Source organism: Bufo bufo, chromosome 2 (genome assembly GCF_905171765.1).
Source record: "Bufo bufo chromosome 2, aBufBuf1.1, whole genome shotgun sequence".
In the NCBI taxonomy this organism is placed as follows: Eukaryota; Metazoa; Chordata; class Amphibia; order Anura; family Bufonidae; genus Bufo; species Bufo bufo.
The window spans coordinates 706262176-706279370 of record NC_053390.1 but is presented as its reverse complement, the minus strand read 5'-3'; the positions used below and the strand labels follow the sequence as shown (position 1 = coordinate 706279370).

The following is a 17195-nucleotide window of genomic DNA, read 5'->3' as shown; positions in this document are numbered from 1 at the left end:
AGGGAGATAAGCCGTCGTCAGAGGTGTCTGGCAGCAGCTTATTTCAGGAGGTGAAAAGCAATCGCTGTCAGTCGAATGAGCGTTTCATTGGTGTAATGATGGTCCATTGACTACTGGGCTGAGGCATAATCTATAGCAGAGTTCCTCCATTCCAGTCCTCAGGGCCCACCTACCAGTCATGTTTTCAGGATTTCCTTAGTATTGAGCAGGTGATATAATTAGTGTCCATTTATCAGGACTTACCTCAGGTATTCATTCTGTGGGATATTCTCAAATCATGACCGGCAGCTAGGCCCTGAGGACTGGAGTTGAGGAACACTAGATCACCAGTGACAGTACTAATACATTGCCTGCCTTTAATAAGGGTTGGTCACAGTGGATTTTGAGGTACATATTTTCAAGATCTCACCCACAAAATGAATGCGCTCAAATCTGCATTCTGTAATATTTGTTGTGGCGTGTAGAGCAAAATTCCCTCCACTACAAAGAGTCTGCACAAACCTCATACCAGCATGACTGGTCCTGATCAGGAATGTGATTCTAACCACTTCTATCTTTCAGGCGTCCTGCGTTGATGCAGAGGTAACCAGTGATCTCCAGTGTGATGTAATATACGGAAAGTTATAGCAGTGAGTTTCACTAGCGCTTCAGACCGACTTATCTCTTCACATTCATCAGCGTGGACTACAGTCACATCACCATCCTGCACATTAGACGCACGATCTCACAATATCTTATGTCAAGCCACAATGATTTGTGAACAATATTAAATGCACACACTGAGTAACGCGTTTCCCACCTTCCTGATTTCGTGTGGAGGGGTCCACGGGGTCTAGAAGAAGGAGTTCCCCTTCCTGTGCAGTGGATTTCTCGTCATCAATGATGCAGTAAACCGGAATCAGTTCATTTTTTATTTATTGCTTACAAATAGTTTAAATAATGGGCAGTCTTTGGTAAAAATAAAAGCAATAAAGAATAAAATATTCACAATTACATTACGTAAAGTATTGCACAAAACATTCTTCAATACACCGGAAATAACAAAGGAATGTCCAAGATCCTCAATGAGGAAATGATCTGTACAACATTCAGTTTTGTCTTGCCTCTATCTTACAGAACGCTCCTTGAATGTCGTGTATGTCCAGTGCCAACGTTCCACTGAACAGGTTAAAAGATGCCCCCATTCCTTAGGCCTCGTGCAAACGACTATGTTGCATCCATTAGACATCAGTGGTCTGTGGACCGCATTTTGCTGCCAATAGGACAAGTTCTGCAGAACGGACATATGCGTGCGGAAAGCACACACACCCTTCCATGTGAGGACGTCTGTTTTGCAAAAAGATACAACGTGTCCTATACGTGGCTGCAAAATTGGGACAACGGACAAGTCAATGGATCTGGGGAAAAAAATAATAATATATAAAATGTCGGATGCAACATGGACATCAACCGTATTTTGCGGATCTGCGCTTTGTGAACCGCAAAATACATATGAACGTGTGAATGAGGCCGGACAGTATATTAACATTGTGGGTCTTATTCTAGAGAGAACAGTAACCATGTAACATTTCTAAAATAAAACCGATTATCAATGCAGCATTATCTTCTACAAGTACTAGAGTAGCCTCCCCGTCCGTAATGTCACATAAAACAAACGAAAAAGACACAGGGGAATAAGTAGTCCTCAGTTGGCCCTCTATGGAAAAGAGGAAAGTAATCAGCATGTCTATTGTTACACAGACATTAGAAGTAGTGGTTCACTTTGTGCTATCACACACTGGACCAGCTTTCAGTTGCTCTAAATGAGTCCTTAATTCTGGACACAACTCTACTAGAAGAACTTCAAGCAATACCTGAGAGAAAACACACAAAAAGATAATCAGTCATGGGATCGCTGCATTTTTGCAATGGATTAAAGACAATACACGTATATACATATATACAGTGCTGCCCATAATTATTCATACCCCTGGCAAATTTTGACTTTAAGTTACTTTTATTCAACCAGCAAGTAATTTTTTGACGGGAAATGACATAGGTGTCTCCCAAAAGATAATAAGACGATGTACAAGAGGCATTATTGTGGGAAAAAAACATTTCTCAGCTTTTATTTACATTTGAGCAAAAAATACAAGATGTTCTGCACTGTGGAAAATCTCAGAGGACGTGGTTGGCAGCCAAAAGTGACACCTGTGCTGGTCAGGAGGATAGTTAGAGAGGTGAAAAAGAATCCAAGGATCACCACCAAGGCCATCCTGGTGAATTTGGGCTCTGCTGGTGGCAATGTCTGAAGGCAGACAATCCAATGGACACTGCACACTGCTGGGTTCCACGGATGCAGACCAAGGAGGACGCCACTTCTCCAGATAAGGCACACAGAAGCTCGCTTGGCCTTTGCAAAAGCTCACCTGGACAAAGAAGAAGACTTCTGGTCTTCTGTGTTATGGTCAGATAAAACAAAAATTGAATTGTTTGGTCACAATGATGTTTCCTTCATTTGGTGTAAAAAAGGAGAAGCCTTCAACCCAAAGAACACCATCCCCACTGTCAAACATGGTGGTGGGAACCTAATGCTTTGGGGGTGTTTTTCAGCCAATGGACCAGGGAACCTAATCACAGTAAACCGCACCATGAAAAAAGAGCAATACATGAGGATTCTCAACGACAACATCAGGCAGTCATGAGAAACTTGGCCTTGGGCACCAGTGGACATTTCAGCATTACAATGACCCAAAACACACAGCAAAAGTGGTGAAGAAATGGTTAGCAGACAACAACATTAACGTTTTGGAGTGGCCCAGCCAGAGTCCAGACTTGAATCCAATTGAGAATCTATGGAAGTAGCTAAAGCTCAGGGTGATGGCAAGAAGACCCTCCAACCTGAAAGATTTGGAGCTCATTGCTAAAGATGAATGGGCAAAAATACCTGTGGAGACATGGAAAAAGCTGGTCTGCAATTATAGGAAGCATTTAATTGCTGTAATAGCCAATAAAGGCTTTTCTATTCATTATTGAGAAGGGTATGAATAATTTTGGACTGGACACTTTTTGCTCAAATGTAAATAAAAGCTGAGAAATGTTTTTTTCCACAATAATACCTCTTGTACATCGTCTTATTATCTTTTGGGAGACACCTATGTCATTTCCTGTCAAAAAATTACTTGCTGGTTGAATAAAAGTAACTTTAAGTCAAAATTTGCCAGGGTATGAATAATTATGGGCAGCACTGTATGTTCTATGACACTGCACATACTCAGCCACCAAACTGCTCAATGTGGTTGTGGAGGAGACTATCATCCCCCCTTCTAACCTCTGGTGGTGAGGGCGAGGTGTCCTAGTGATCACCACCATGTGCATAACCTATCCAGTGGATTTACCTGGAGTACCCCTTAAGGGCTCATTCAGACGACCATATTAATGGGTACGCATCCGTTCCACAATTTTGCGGAACGGGTGCGGACCCATTCATTTCAATGGGGCCGCAAAAGATGTGGACAGCACACTGGAAGATGTGGACAGCAAACATTGGAAGACACACAGAGTCAGACAGTAGAATAGTTGCCCCATATGAATAAAACTAGGCATCACTGCTTAGTCTTTAGTATTAGTGCACTGCTGGACATACACAGCATATTTTAACATTATTACTGATAAGTGGGGCTGTATCAAATTTTTACAAAAACATGTCTGCTTTCTTCCAGAAACAGTGCCACACCAGTCTACAGGTTGTGTTTGTTACTGCAGCTTGGTTCCACTCAAGCTGCAATACCACACCTAACCTGTGCAGGTGTGGCATTGCCTTGGGAAGAAAGCAGCCATGTATTTCAACTTCAGCACAGCCCCTTTAGGGTCTTTCATCAAATTGTCATCAGTGACGTCCACAGCCTGCTTACCTGCACCACTGGCACTGCTTAAGCCAGCCACTGGCTGCAGTGGAGCAGGTGACCAGGCTGGGGAGGAATGAAACAAGTGCGGAATGGACGCTAGACCTGCTGGAGCCAGCGCACAGGACGGAGCAGGTAAATATGACTCTTCCCATAGCGGACGCAGGCTGTGGGCATCACTAAAAGTTACTTATTCCCAGAGAACCCCTTTACGTATTGGTCATGATCTGCAGCTCAGAATCTTAAATATAATAAGGTTTCACGTGCAGGGTATCTTCTTTTCTTATATTTTATGTTCTGCATGAATGGAAAATCCCATAAGTGTGAAAAGTTACTGTAAATAAAATAGTACTGGCGGAGGAATAATCATATAGCTTACATAGAGCAGATGTTTATTGGCCCGGTTTTCTTGCAGTGCATTGAATATTTTTATTATACCGTGACGTGCGTTCTGCTGTCCAACCAGGTTCTGAAGTGCATCTGTAAGACAAACCACGTGGATCACACTAGTGTCTTCTAGGCCTGGAGGACAACTTCATATCCTCTCTTACAACTTCTGAGTAATAATTAGCATTCTCATTTCCCAGAGGAGATGGAAGTGAAATTAGCTGCAACTTAATCTGTTTTTAATTCAGGTTAAACCCATCAGCATGTCCTGAGAAGCAGCTCCTAAGGCCTCTTTCACACTTGCGTTGTTGGGATCCGGCGTGCACTTCCGTTGCCGGAGGTGCCCGCCGGATCCGGAAAAACGCAAGTGTACTGAAAGCATTTGAAGACGGAGCCGTCTTCAAAATGCTTTCAGTGTTACTATGGCACCCAGGACGCTATTAAAGTCCTGGTTGCCATAGTAGGAGCGGGGGAGCAGTATACTTACAGTCCGTGCGGCTCCCGGGGCGCTCCAGAATGACGTCAGAGCGCCCCATGCGCATGGATGACGTGATCCATGCGCTTGGGGCGCCCTGACGTCACTCTGGAGCGCCCGGGGAGCCGCACGGACGGTAAGTATACTGCTCCCCCGCTCCCCGCTACACTTTACCATGGCTGCCAGGACTTTAGCGTCCTGGCAGCCATGGTAACCACTCTGAAAAAGCTAAACGTCGGGTCCGGCAATGCGCCGAAACGACGTTTAGCTTAAGGCCGGATCCGGATCAATGCCTTTCAATGGGCATTAATTCCGGATCCGGCCTTGCGGCAAGTCTTCAGGATTTTTGGCCGGAGCAAAAAGCGCAGCATGCTGCGGTATTTTCTCCGGCCAAAAAACGTTCCGTTCCGGAACTGAAGACATCCTGATGCATCCTGAACGGATTTCTCTCCATTCAGAATGCATTAGGATAAAACTGATCAGGATTCTTCCGGCATAGAGCCCCGACGACGGAACTCTATGCCGGAAGAAAAGAACGCAGGTGTGAAAGAGCCCTTACTTAAGCTACTTTCACACTTGCGTTGTTCTTTTCCGGCATAGAGTTCCGTCACAGGGGCTCTATACCGGAAAAGAACTGATCAGGCATATCCCCATGCATTCTGAATGGAGAGTAATCCGTTCAGTTTGCATCAGTATGTCTTCAGTTCAGTCGTTTTGACTGATCAGGCAAAAGAGAAAACCGTAGCATGCTACGGTTTTCTCTCCGGCGAAAAAAACTGAAGACTTGCCTGAACGCCGGATCCGGCATTTTTTCCCATAGGAATGAATTAGCGCCGGATCCGGCATTCAGAATACCGGAATGCCGGATCAGTCGTTCCAGCATGCGCAGATCGGTAAAAATGTGAAAAAATGTACAAGACGGATCCGTCGGTCCGCATGACAAGCGGAGAGACGGATCGGTCCTTGCAATGCATTTGTGAGACGGATCCGCACCCGGATCCGTCTCACAAATGCTTTCAGTCAGCGGCGGATGCGGCGGGCAGTTCCGTCTACTCAAATCAACCAATCAATGAACACTACTAATCAATTGCAAGTAATAGCGACCAATGATCAGAGCGATGCCAGGAGAAGACGTCTGCTCACCGGGGATGTTTTCAAGTAGTTTTTGCTGTGCTTTATGTTTGGTTTCCTGACATTGCAGCTCCGTTCTTGAGGTTTTTGGAGGAGCCAGTTTTCCATTAGGCCAGAAAGCATCTCTGAACACATTGATATAGTACAACAACATCTGCTCACTGAAAATCCAATTGACTGTGTCTCGGATCTGTCTGCATGAAATAAGACATATAAATCATCCACGTCCATTACAGCACAGGCAGCAGACAACAACAATCTGCAGACCGGTGGAATAACAGCAGTTTAAAGGGATCAATCCGTTTCTGCTCATAAGAGAACACTTGAATAGGCATTTAACATATGACAGATCGCAGTCATTATATGGTCATACTATAGTACATAATAATTACACATGGAAAACTAAAATGGATTTAAGGCGCTGTCCAGGATTTTTATATTGATGGCTTATCCTCAGCAGGCCTATATGATCGGTGGGGGTCGGAACTCCTGATGTCTAGCTGACGGAGCTGGTTACCACGGTTACTTCAGTGAGAGCAGTGTTGCAGTAACCAGCTTTAGGCCTAATGCGCACGACCGCACCGTGCTTTGCGGTCCCAAGATTTAGGATCTGCAAAACACACGGATGCCGCCAGTGTGTGATCCGCAATTTGCGGAACGGAACGGGCCGCCCATAATAGAAATGCCTATTCTGGTCCGCGAAATGGACAAGAATAGGACATGTTCTATTTTCTTTGCGGGGCCACGGAAAGGAGCAACGGATGCGGACAGCACAGTGCAATCTGCTGCCCAGAAATGAGGATTTCATGTGCTGCATGAAAGATCATTTCACCAGATGAATGAATATTTTGCTTGTTCATCCAGGGATCGCCAGCACATTTACATGGGCCTAGTATGGGGAAGGAGCATTCGTAGTAACATTTGTTTCCCATAATCTGCCCGACAATTATGCTTTGTAAATCTGCCTTTAGTAGAGGAACATTTTGTAATAAGCTTAGTGTCAAGAAACCCTTCTAACAAGTAGAGATTGTTCTAAGTGGAGAGCCCTTTTAAAAGCACATGAGCCAGTAGAACTGGTGATCATATTGTAATGAGTGCGCAGTTTTCAAGAACCACTATAATGGAGACCAGAACATCACAGGTCTGTGCATCTCCATTATTTATCAGGAAAACCAGGAAGGACAGAGGATGATTGAGCAAACTTGGGGAAATGTGCTGGGGCCGAAAAAGAAGTCTAAACTTTAGTAGTTGAAATGTAAAACTTGACACCAAAGTTCAGGGCTCACAGAAGGTTTATTCCATCACAAGAAGGCAACCAAATACAAAGAGAGATCAAGACGTAAAGGTTCATACAGTTAACAGACGTCTCGGTCCCGCATTGGAACTTAATCAGGCCATGTGATGTGGAAAATTACTAGCAGCAGAACAGGATCATGTGCAGCATGAATCTACTTACTTGTTTATGGTCCTTCCAAATGTAATTTGTACCAATGCAATCAGGGTTTTTCTCACCCACTTGAACACTGCAATGAAACACAAAAACACTTTGTAATACTGCAGAGAATTTCACCCTTAAATGACAAATAGCATGAGATTTCCATTTGGTACAAAATGAGAATTGGCTGACATGAGTAAATTGGTTGAGAAGATTGAAGAGATCAAGAACATTTGTGATAACATTGCTCCCTGACTCCTTACCTGCAAACTACCGCAGCACACAATAATAGGCAGGCCTCCCACTGCCGAGAGCCGCGCCGACACCAGATGACTGGCTTTTTGCTTTCACAGTACATGCAATGAGCAGGTTGTCACAATGCAGTGCTCATATACAAGAAAGCCATGTTCATTTAGGAGGATTTTGAAGCTATGATTAAGGCACACAGCATTAAAAATGATGCCATGATGAATTATACACCCCATCACCCTGCTTCCTTTCCTACTGCCCTGTGGTTTCATTAAAATTCAGCCTATTGAAGAATTATAAAGAACAGGATAAAAGGTTATAAGTGACGCTCAGATAAACAGCATGGATTGGAGGGCGGACAAAAACTGAACGTTTAATAATTAGGAGAACATTAGTTCTGATTGGTAATGAGTGCTGTATACGGTATGTGTGGCTTCTAGGAATCTTCATGATGAGGTATGTACATATGATATGCATATAACAATGGGGGGGACCCTCTGAAGTGAGCAGAACAATGGGATGTACAAAACATTCAACTAAAAAAGATAAAACTCACTTCCCCGCAGCTCAAAAATCTCCACAATCAGCATGAAGCATGGCTCAGCCAAGGCATCTTTCTTCCCGTCCACATCATCCCCATAGTCATATAAGTCACTGTCTTCTTCAACTTCATCCTGTGTAGACAAAAGTTAATAGGATACACCAGGCACTGCAAATAAAAGCAAGTAAGGTACACCCTGAACAAGCAGCAAGAAGTAGAAAACGACTGAACGGAGCCCTCACAGCCCTAGACAAAACCATCCAACTGCATGGTGGGAATATCAGACTGTCATTGTGAAGACCAGAAAGAAGAACGTGAGCAGAAGTTTTCAGTGTGGTTACGAGAAAACTAGTTATGGCCAAGGCCGTTTTAACAAATTGGTGGGCTCAGTGCAAAGGTTTTGTGAGTGTCCCCAACAGGTGAGCATTGTTAATTTATTCATTGCTATGGATCGTTTCATCCTAAACTTTTTATGAACCAGAGGCAAGGAGATTTAAAATCTGGTGGTCAAAAATCATGACCACCAGATTTTAAATCTCCTTGCCTCTGGTTCATAAAAAGTTTAGGATGAAACGATCCATAGCAATGAATAAATTAACAATGCTCACCTGTTGGGGACACTCACAAAACATGACAAGTGGTGTTGACATGTGCAGAGACTTGCCATCTGACCGCTGGACTGTGAACAGAACATAGGCGTTTGCAGGTCACGTTCATCAATATATAGGGACTCCATGCCTTATATCTGGACGCTGCAATTCTAAGTGATCCCAGAGAACTGATGCCTCCATGTTCTACCACAAGTTAAAATGTGTCCTTGTCCTGAGGACGCAAATACAGTTGAAAGTGGTGCTACTGGTCTACAAAATATCATGTTAATGTGATAAAATAAGACTGAAAAATGTTAATAAAGAAAAATCTGATTTAAAAAAAGAAAGTGGTGCTACTGTCCTGGGGCCCATGCTGCTAAGGAAGCTTCATGCAGGAGGACAGTTGGCCCTTTGGCAAAATGGCTCTGGTTATATCATCTACAGACACATGATGTTCTTAAAATAGGGGTGGGGTCTGATGAGGGTCTGGTCTGAGGCTGGGGGGTCTGCTGGGAGTCTGATCTGAAGCTAGGGAGGGTCTGATTGGGGTCTAATCTGAGGCTGAAAGGTCTGATAGAAGGCTGATGGAGGTGGAGGTCAGATCTGAGGCTGAGAAAGGGACAAAGGCAGGGACAATTGTGAAGAAAGGCAGGAACAGTGGCAGAGTGAAAGCTGGGTGAACCCCTCTCTGGACCCCCCTGGGTTTAGCTTGGCTGCCTTTAATGCCAAATAAATAACTAAATATGTGACATTCTGTAACATATGTAACTTAAAAATTAGACTGCTATGTGTGGTCAAAATGGCACCTGTACTATATGTAATATATATAGTGCGGGCGCCATTTTGTGCTGCAAAAATACAGCGCTCTAGATTTTTTTTAAATTGAAGCGCAATTTCTGTAACTTACCCTTAAGTCACTTATATGTTTGACCAAATACAGCAGTCACATTTTTAAGTTGAGAATTTTGTATGGCCCCTGAACGATGTTACAAATATCCAAATGGCCCTCGGCAGCAAAAAGGTTCCCCACCCCGGACTTAAAGCAATAAAAGTACATTGTATTTCCAGTGCTGCAAACCATTATCAATCTGTATTATGTCCATGCATGTAGTTTATCCTACTTGCATCTTAGTAGCAACACAATTCTGGAATATTTGTAGGATTCCAGGGAAGTCTGTAATGGCCACATATCCCATGCATATAAGATAAAGGGAAGCAGTACTGTAAATCTCCCCATATCAGGAGACACCCCAGCCTTCCATGCTGAAATATTTCGGTGCTCATCTCCATTTGAAAACTCACTTGTGGATTTTACTCATCCAGTGACCCACCACTCTCATTCTCCCTCCCATCTGCAACACATCTCTTGCTGCCCCATTCTCCGAACTCACCAGTCTTCTAGACTTGCTCTTAAAATGAACAATTTTCAGCACGTCTTGAAAACACATTTCTTCAAGAAGGCTTAAAGGGGTTGTCTCCCTTCAGCAAATAGCATTTATTATGTAGAGGAAGTTAATGCAAGCCACTTTCTAATGTGTTGTGATTCTCCATATTGCTTTCTTTGCTGGATGGATTCATTTTTCCATCACATTATATACACGGTTAGTTTTTTGTATACGACCACCCTGCAATCCATCGGTGGTGGTCGTGCTTGCACACTATAAGAAAAAGTGCTGGCTGGGATCGTGGGAGTGCACATAAGCTAGTGCTTTTTCCTATAGGCTGGGTTCACACCTGAGCGTATTCGATAAGCGCTGTTTACAGGCGTTTTTTAAAGGCGTATTTTGGGGCGTTTTTGTATTTTGGAAACGCGCGTCGTACGCGTGTTCTTGCTATTGACCAGAGGCGTACAATGAAAAACAGAGGTGTTACGCGCGACAATACACCCCAAAAAAGCTCCTGTACTTCTTGGGGCGTAGGGCGTTTTACAGCGCGTTCGTACGCACTGTAAAACGCTCAGGTGAGAACCATGCCCATAGGGAAACATTGGTTTTTGCCTGTTGAGCGTTTTACAGCGCAACGCTCAGGTGTGAACCTAGCCTTAGTGTGCAAGCACGACCACCACTGATGGATTGCAGGGTGGTCGTAACCATGGAAACGAGCAGTGTATAATGTTCTGGAAAAATGGATCCAAACAGCAAAGGAGGCAATATGGACAATCACAATGCATTAGTAAGTGGCTTGTATTAACTTCCTCTACGTAATAAATGTGATTTGCTGAAGTGAGACAACCCCTTTAAGTCACATAACTTTATTTCAGCCACGGAGCATGTCCCATACACAACCTGACCTGGTCCCATACAGGACCTTTGTGCTCACCCGGCTCCCCTTGTGGCATCACATTGTGTTGGCTCAGATACTGTTGGTGATCCTCACTGCCATCACAAGGAACCGCTCTCCTTTTGTCTCATTGTTCATTCATTTGCTTTTATGATGTTATTTTACTTGTTCGCCACTTTCCCTAATTATAAATCAATACGGAATATGTTGGCACTATATTAATAAGGAATTATTATATTAATGGTACGTGCCTGGTAATCTGCGGTCATCTTGTTGAAATATGACTGAGGCCTACGCATCACAGTTATTAGAAAATATATGTCACTAAGAAAGATCTACTCATTGCATTATTACATCAGTAGCCGAGACCTTCATCACACACTGTTTATCTTGAAGACAACTGTGCCTCTATGATAGACATCGACAAACGCGAATACCTGGAAGCTCTGATTCACCAAGACTTAACCCCGTCAGTGTGAGTCACTATGATGGATCCATGCATCAAAGTAATTCTAACCTAAGCAGCACTATGGCACAGGGGATGCTGTGACGTGAACACATTACATACAACAGCGACCAAGGTATAGATAGCTGGAATTGAATCTATAAATCACATCTTGATGTGCTTGAAGCGGCGTCACTAAAAGAGGACTTGACGGCATTACATTTATCTGGTACAAATACCAGACATTTCACATTATATATAAAAGTCCCATTATCCCAGGAGGCAAGAACGTTGCTAAATCCTCAGTAAGCAGGGAGACCTGCAAGGAATAGCGCCACCTTCGTGACATGCGCTTGTCTAGAGGCTAATCTGAAGACCAGAAGGCACTAGAACATTACGTTCTGCTTCCCTGCAGATCAGCAATAGGAAGCAGCACTATGTGTAATAAGCCTGCCAAATGTAATAAAGCTGTGGGTTATTAGTTAACATGATACAATTACATACTTTTCTTAGTACTCATGGGTTTAGTCCAAAAGGCGGTACTTGGCAATATTGTGAATTGGCCATTTTTTTTATTATGCACACAACTCTGGGTACAAAATCTCAAAAGTCTCCCAGAGACATAAAATGGATGCATTTAAGACATTCCTGTTCACCTTTGGCTTTAAGTTCGGAATTTATAGTCGGACTGTAAAGAAAATAATTTCCTAATTTACAGTTCTCTTGCATAACGCAGCAGGTTTTGGGATTTTTATGTATCCCACAGCATACTTCATGTCTTGCGTTCGGTGTCTCCTACAGTTTTTGTGGCCCAAAACAATCATTTTGGTCACATTAGACCTTTCGCTTTATTTGTACATTTCACGGTTTACTACTTTAGTACTGATTAAAAAATGGCTGCAGAACTTTACACATACAAACAATAGAGCTGAGAAATGGGGATCATTCTAAATGAAAGCAGTATTATACCTACTATAAATGGGAAAATGGAAGCTCTTAGCGCACATTTTGATCAAACTTGTGTCGGGCCCATCTACCAGGCTTCCGCAGACTGTTACCCAACACTAATTTACCGCCTCTCTTGGACTTACCTAAGCCTACATTATCAGGGCAGTGAAGGAACCAGCTACATTTATACTCTGCTCAGAAGCCCCAGGCAGATGGCGTTGCTCAGTCTAAAAGAGGTGCTACCCTCATGACTATGAATATGAATGTGCTAGTCTAAATTTCTTGCAGTATTACTTCAGTATTGGCACAGGCCTCTTGTTGGCCTCGTCCACTAGTGCCCACCTGGCATAGTCACTCAGGTTTTTGAGGGAAGCAAGCACTAGACAGATTTAAAGCTGCATTGTGTTATATGGAGTGTCCTCAGTAGTAGTTGGTCCTTCTAGACTGGATGCTTCTGCAATTCATATCAATGTATTGTCGGGCCATAAATGGTGTTAAATTGTTTTTTATATACATTATAGCAGTGCTTCTCAAAGTGTAGGGGTGCCACCCCCATGGTAAGGTGTCAATACATTATATTTGTCTTTTTTTTTCTATAGGTATAAAAAGCCTTGCACCAACAGAAAGCAACTTTTACAGAGATCTTATGAAATGTTGTGGAGGGTCTTGCCCTCGGCCATCATCGCCTTCCCTTCCTATGTGGGCCGAGAGGAATGCCCAAGCCTAGCAGACACACAGCAGCACAGACTAAATACAATCTTCTTGGCCTTATGGCCCACGTCTCTCCTCCTCAGCCCCCTCTCCCATGTCTTAGGGTGCATTCACACGGCCATGTCTGTTTTGCAGATCACAAACCATGGATCCACAAAACATGGACATGCATTGCTGTTCGGCCCTACTGACTTAAATAGGTCCGCGATCCTTTGCGGATTGTCTGCACAGAAGCCCTTCCAAGTCCGTTCGGGCACACTGCACAAGATAGGACATGTTCCATCTTTGGTTGCAACTTGTGGCTAATGGACCCATTGGAGTCAATGGATCCACACCAATTGAAGACAATGGATCTGCACCGCAATGCAGGGTGCACACAACCGGTGTCCAGATTTTGTAGATCCATGGTGTGCGGTCTGCAAAATGGACACTACTGTATGAATACACCCTTAATTACCGACAACTGGAGAAGGTACTGGGATGCTGAGAAGTGCCCCCCACTGCAATTTACTGCTACTCATTGGTACTAATACTCTCAGACAATAGAAGCAGCGCAGAAGTACTGTATTCCTATATCCAATCACAATAAATACATGGCTCAAAACAATTCTTGATGATTTGAGTTGAAAATAAAAGCGATGTGAGCAATGTAATCATTAAATAGCTTGCATTGTTCTTATTTTCACATCAAACCAGCAATCACAAGCAACATTATGATTACAATCACTGCTCAGATTGCTTTTGTTCCCACCACAAATCATTATGAAAGTATTTTGGACCGCACTGTGGTATTAATGCTGCTAGAGGGTATTATATGCATTACATGGTGGTATTTGGTTGGCGCTGCTGGGGGGAATATGGGCGCTGCATGGTAGTATCTGTTCATTGTGAGGCCCTGGAATCACCATGGATTAGCTGGTAGGCTCCAGACCAAAAACTCATAGTAATCCGAGTCACAATCTATAGTAATGGATCACTATGTAAAGCAGAGGACTGTACAATACCATAAAGACACATTTCATGAGACATCAAAAGGTATTTTCCTGGATTTGGTCAATTTTAGTTAACCCCCTAGCACAGGGGTGGCCAACCTTACAGACAAAAAGAGCCAAAAAAAATGTATGACTACCAGGAGCCACAAGCTATACATTTACACACGAGTCACCGTATTTTTCCCCCTACAAGATGCACCTAGGTTTTAACAAAGAAAAATAAGAGCCAAAAATATTTTTCATCTGATCTGAGGTGTGAAAAAAATAAAAAAAAATCTTATTTTTCATTAGCAGAGAAAAAAATAAAAAATATATTTTTCATCAGACCTCAGATCAGACTCCTAAATCAGATCCCCAATCCTCATCTGACCTAAAATAAGATCCCCAAACCTCATCAGACCTCCAAATAAGACCTCCAATGCTCAGATCAGACAACACAAATCAGACTCCCAGTGTCAGACTCTCAGTGCTCAGATCCCCCCCCAATGCTCAGACCCCCCCCCCATTCTCAGATCAGGACCCCCCCATGCTCAGATCAGGACCCCCCCCACCATGCTCAGATCAGGACCCCCCCCCCCCACCATGCTCAGATCAGGACCCCCCCCCCCACCATGCTCAGATCAGGACCCCCCCATGCTCAGATCAGGACCCCCCCCATGCTCAGATCAGGACCCCCCCCATGCTCAGATCAGGACCCCCCCCATGCTCAGATCAGGACCCCCCCCCATGCTCAGATCAGGACCCCCCCCCCATGCTCAGATCAGGACCCCCCCCATGCTCAGATCAGGACCCCCCCCATGCTCAGATCAGGACCCCCCCCATGCTCAGATCAGGACCCCCCCCATGCTCAGATCTACAATTTAATAAAATCTCATCCCTCTCCTGATCAGGCACAGGCACCTGCTACTGTGCAGGTCTGACACGCTCTCCACTGTGACATGATGAGCACAACGTCAGGTCATAGTGTGTGTCTCCACGTACTACGTTCTCACACTGTGTGCATCAGGACGTAGTGGAGAGTGAGCTGGAGCTGCAAAGTAGCAACAGTGCCCGATCAGGGAAAGAGATCTGAGCAATGGGGGGGGAGAGCGAGCCGCCCTGACTGCTTCCCGGCTCCAAAGCTAGAGCAGCACTTGAAGAAGCAAAGAGCCGCATGCGGCTCAAGAGCCACGGGTTGGCCACCCCTGCCCTAGCATGTGAAACCTAATAAAAGAATTGTACTCGCCTGCTACCCACTGCTTTGGCTTCGTTCAGCAAACCGCCGTCCCCGGTTTGTTTACTTCCAGCCAGGGCTCGAACGGGGTCACATGAGCTGCTGCAGCCAATGACTGGCCTTAGCTGAGATGTGTCCTTAAGGGTCCATTCAGACGAACATAAGTGCTCCGCGCCTGTGCTGCAGACCGCAAATTGCAGTTCACAATGCACAGTGCTCCAGCCGTGAGCCCTCCGTTTGCGGATGCAGACCCAATGACTTGAAAGGGTTTGCAATCCACAACATATGGAAAAAGATAGGACATGTCCAATCTTTCCTGGTGCGGAGGCACAGACCCGAAAGCCCACTGAAGCGCTTCCGATCCATCCCTTCGTTGCGCAAAAGATAGGACATGTTCCGTTTCTGAATCTTGTGGATCGCAGACCAATTCAAGTCAATAGGTTTACGTTTGTGGGCATGGAGCCCTTACAGTCGTCTGACTGGACCCTAAGTGTAACGGTTATTCTTTTTTTGTAATTTGTAGGGGCAGTGATACTGACCGTTTTTGTTATATACTTTAATTAGATGAATTTCTAATAGAAATGTATGATTTCAGTAATTAAAGTATAATACAAACATCGTCAGTATCACTGCCCCTATACATTACAAGAAAAGAAAAAAAGAATGACAGTTACACTTGGAAGATCGCCGAATGGAGCCAAGGTACAAGATAGGAACAGCAGGGAGCAGCTGAGTATTATCCTTTTACTAGGTACGACACACTAGATGGGTTAATTAAAATAAGACCAAATCCTAAAAAACCCCATAAAGCCTTTGACATCACAATGCCGACGGGAACTTGGACATCATTATGAGAAGACCCTGCACATGGCTTTACAAGGACATTAGATTACTGCTCAAAACCTGGATCTGAAACGTCAGTAGTAGCTGCATATCACAGTGCGAATGGGGAGCAGGTGTCAGTGCCCGACAACACGGAGATACTGTATAGCGGATTAAGCACCAGCTTAACAATAATGAGGTCTTGACAATGCAGATGACCCTGCGCAGCAATGACACACAGACCTGGACATGACGCCAGAACTAAAAAGAACCTGCACCAGCCTTCATATTATTATGAATTGGAATACTATTCAGGAATTAGGACCGGGTTTATAACTGGTGGCGGTTGCCAAACGTGGACAAAACTCCTCCCACCTGTGGCAGCCAATGGTCACATGATTTTGAAGGTGAGGCCTTGGCGTTACCTGCAAAATTGCTTGGCGATTCGCTGCTGCAGGTAGGCAGGATTTTGGCTGCACGTGGCATGTGCTCTGTGTAAACCCAGCTTAATGTGACGCCACCAGTATTAAGAGCTTTTACACCATTATTAAAATAAACCCCCAATGTCACAACGAAAAGAGAGTGCATCACTACAATAATATCATAATAGCTGAACATTTACACAGCAACACATTTCTGGTACTAAAAATGGTACACAAAGGCAGGACCAACAAAAGACCGGATGATGGTCTGATAGTGGCAATCTGTACAAGATATCACAAGAGTCATAATCTACATCTGATACCACACTGGACAAAGCCAGAAACTAAATACCATCAGAGCCAACGCATGGCCTCATACACGGCCCACGCATGGCCTCATACACGGCCCACGCATGGCCTCATACACGGCCCACGCATGGCCTCATACACGGCCCACGCATGGCCTCATACACGGCCCACGCATGGCCTCATACACGGCCCACGCATGGCCTCATACACGGCCCACGCATGGCCTCATACACGGCCCACGCATGGCCTCATACACGGCCCACGCATGGCCTCATACACGGCCCACGCATGGCCTCATACACGGCCCACGCATGGCCTCATACACGGCCCACTCATGGCATCATACACGCCTCAATCTGCA

General features: G+C 44.5%; 2 protein-coding genes and 1 long non-coding RNA gene across 7 annotated transcripts in view; 2 read left to right on the top strand and 1 right to left on the bottom strand.

The window, feature by feature from the left end:
* Positions 1-1071, top strand: part of LOC120990155 (LRP2 binding protein) — a 30884-nt gene extending 29813 nt beyond the window's left edge. For all 4 annotated transcript variants that reach the window (XM_040418750.1, XM_040418748.1, XM_040418749.1 and 1 more), the window contains one exon: positions 562-1071. In XM_040418750.1, coding sequence (XP_040274684.1) covers positions 562-627 — 66 coding nt within the window. In that variant the 3' untranslated portion in view covers positions 628-1071. The remainder of the gene's footprint in view (positions 1-561) is intronic.
* LOC120990160 overlaps positions 1-17195 on the top strand; it is a 954651-nt gene that overhangs the window by 664957 nt on the left and 272499 nt on the right. The gene's annotated exons all lie outside the window — the stretch shown is intronic.
* Positions 1219-17195, bottom strand: part of SNX25 (sorting nexin 25) — a 221617-nt gene continuing 205640 nt past the window's right edge. For both annotated transcript variants that reach the window (XM_040418740.1, XM_040418741.1), the window contains exons 15-19: positions 8118-8235; positions 7334-7400; positions 5890-6071; positions 4264-4364; positions 1219-1853 (exon numbers count right to left, since the gene is read on the bottom strand). In XM_040418740.1, the coding sequence (XP_040274674.1) occupies positions 1758-1853; positions 4264-4364; positions 5890-6071; positions 7334-7400; positions 8118-8235 (564 nt within the window). In that variant the 3' untranslated portion in view covers positions 1219-1757. The remainder of the gene's footprint in view (positions 1854-4263; positions 4365-5889; positions 6072-7333; positions 7401-8117; positions 8236-17195) is intronic.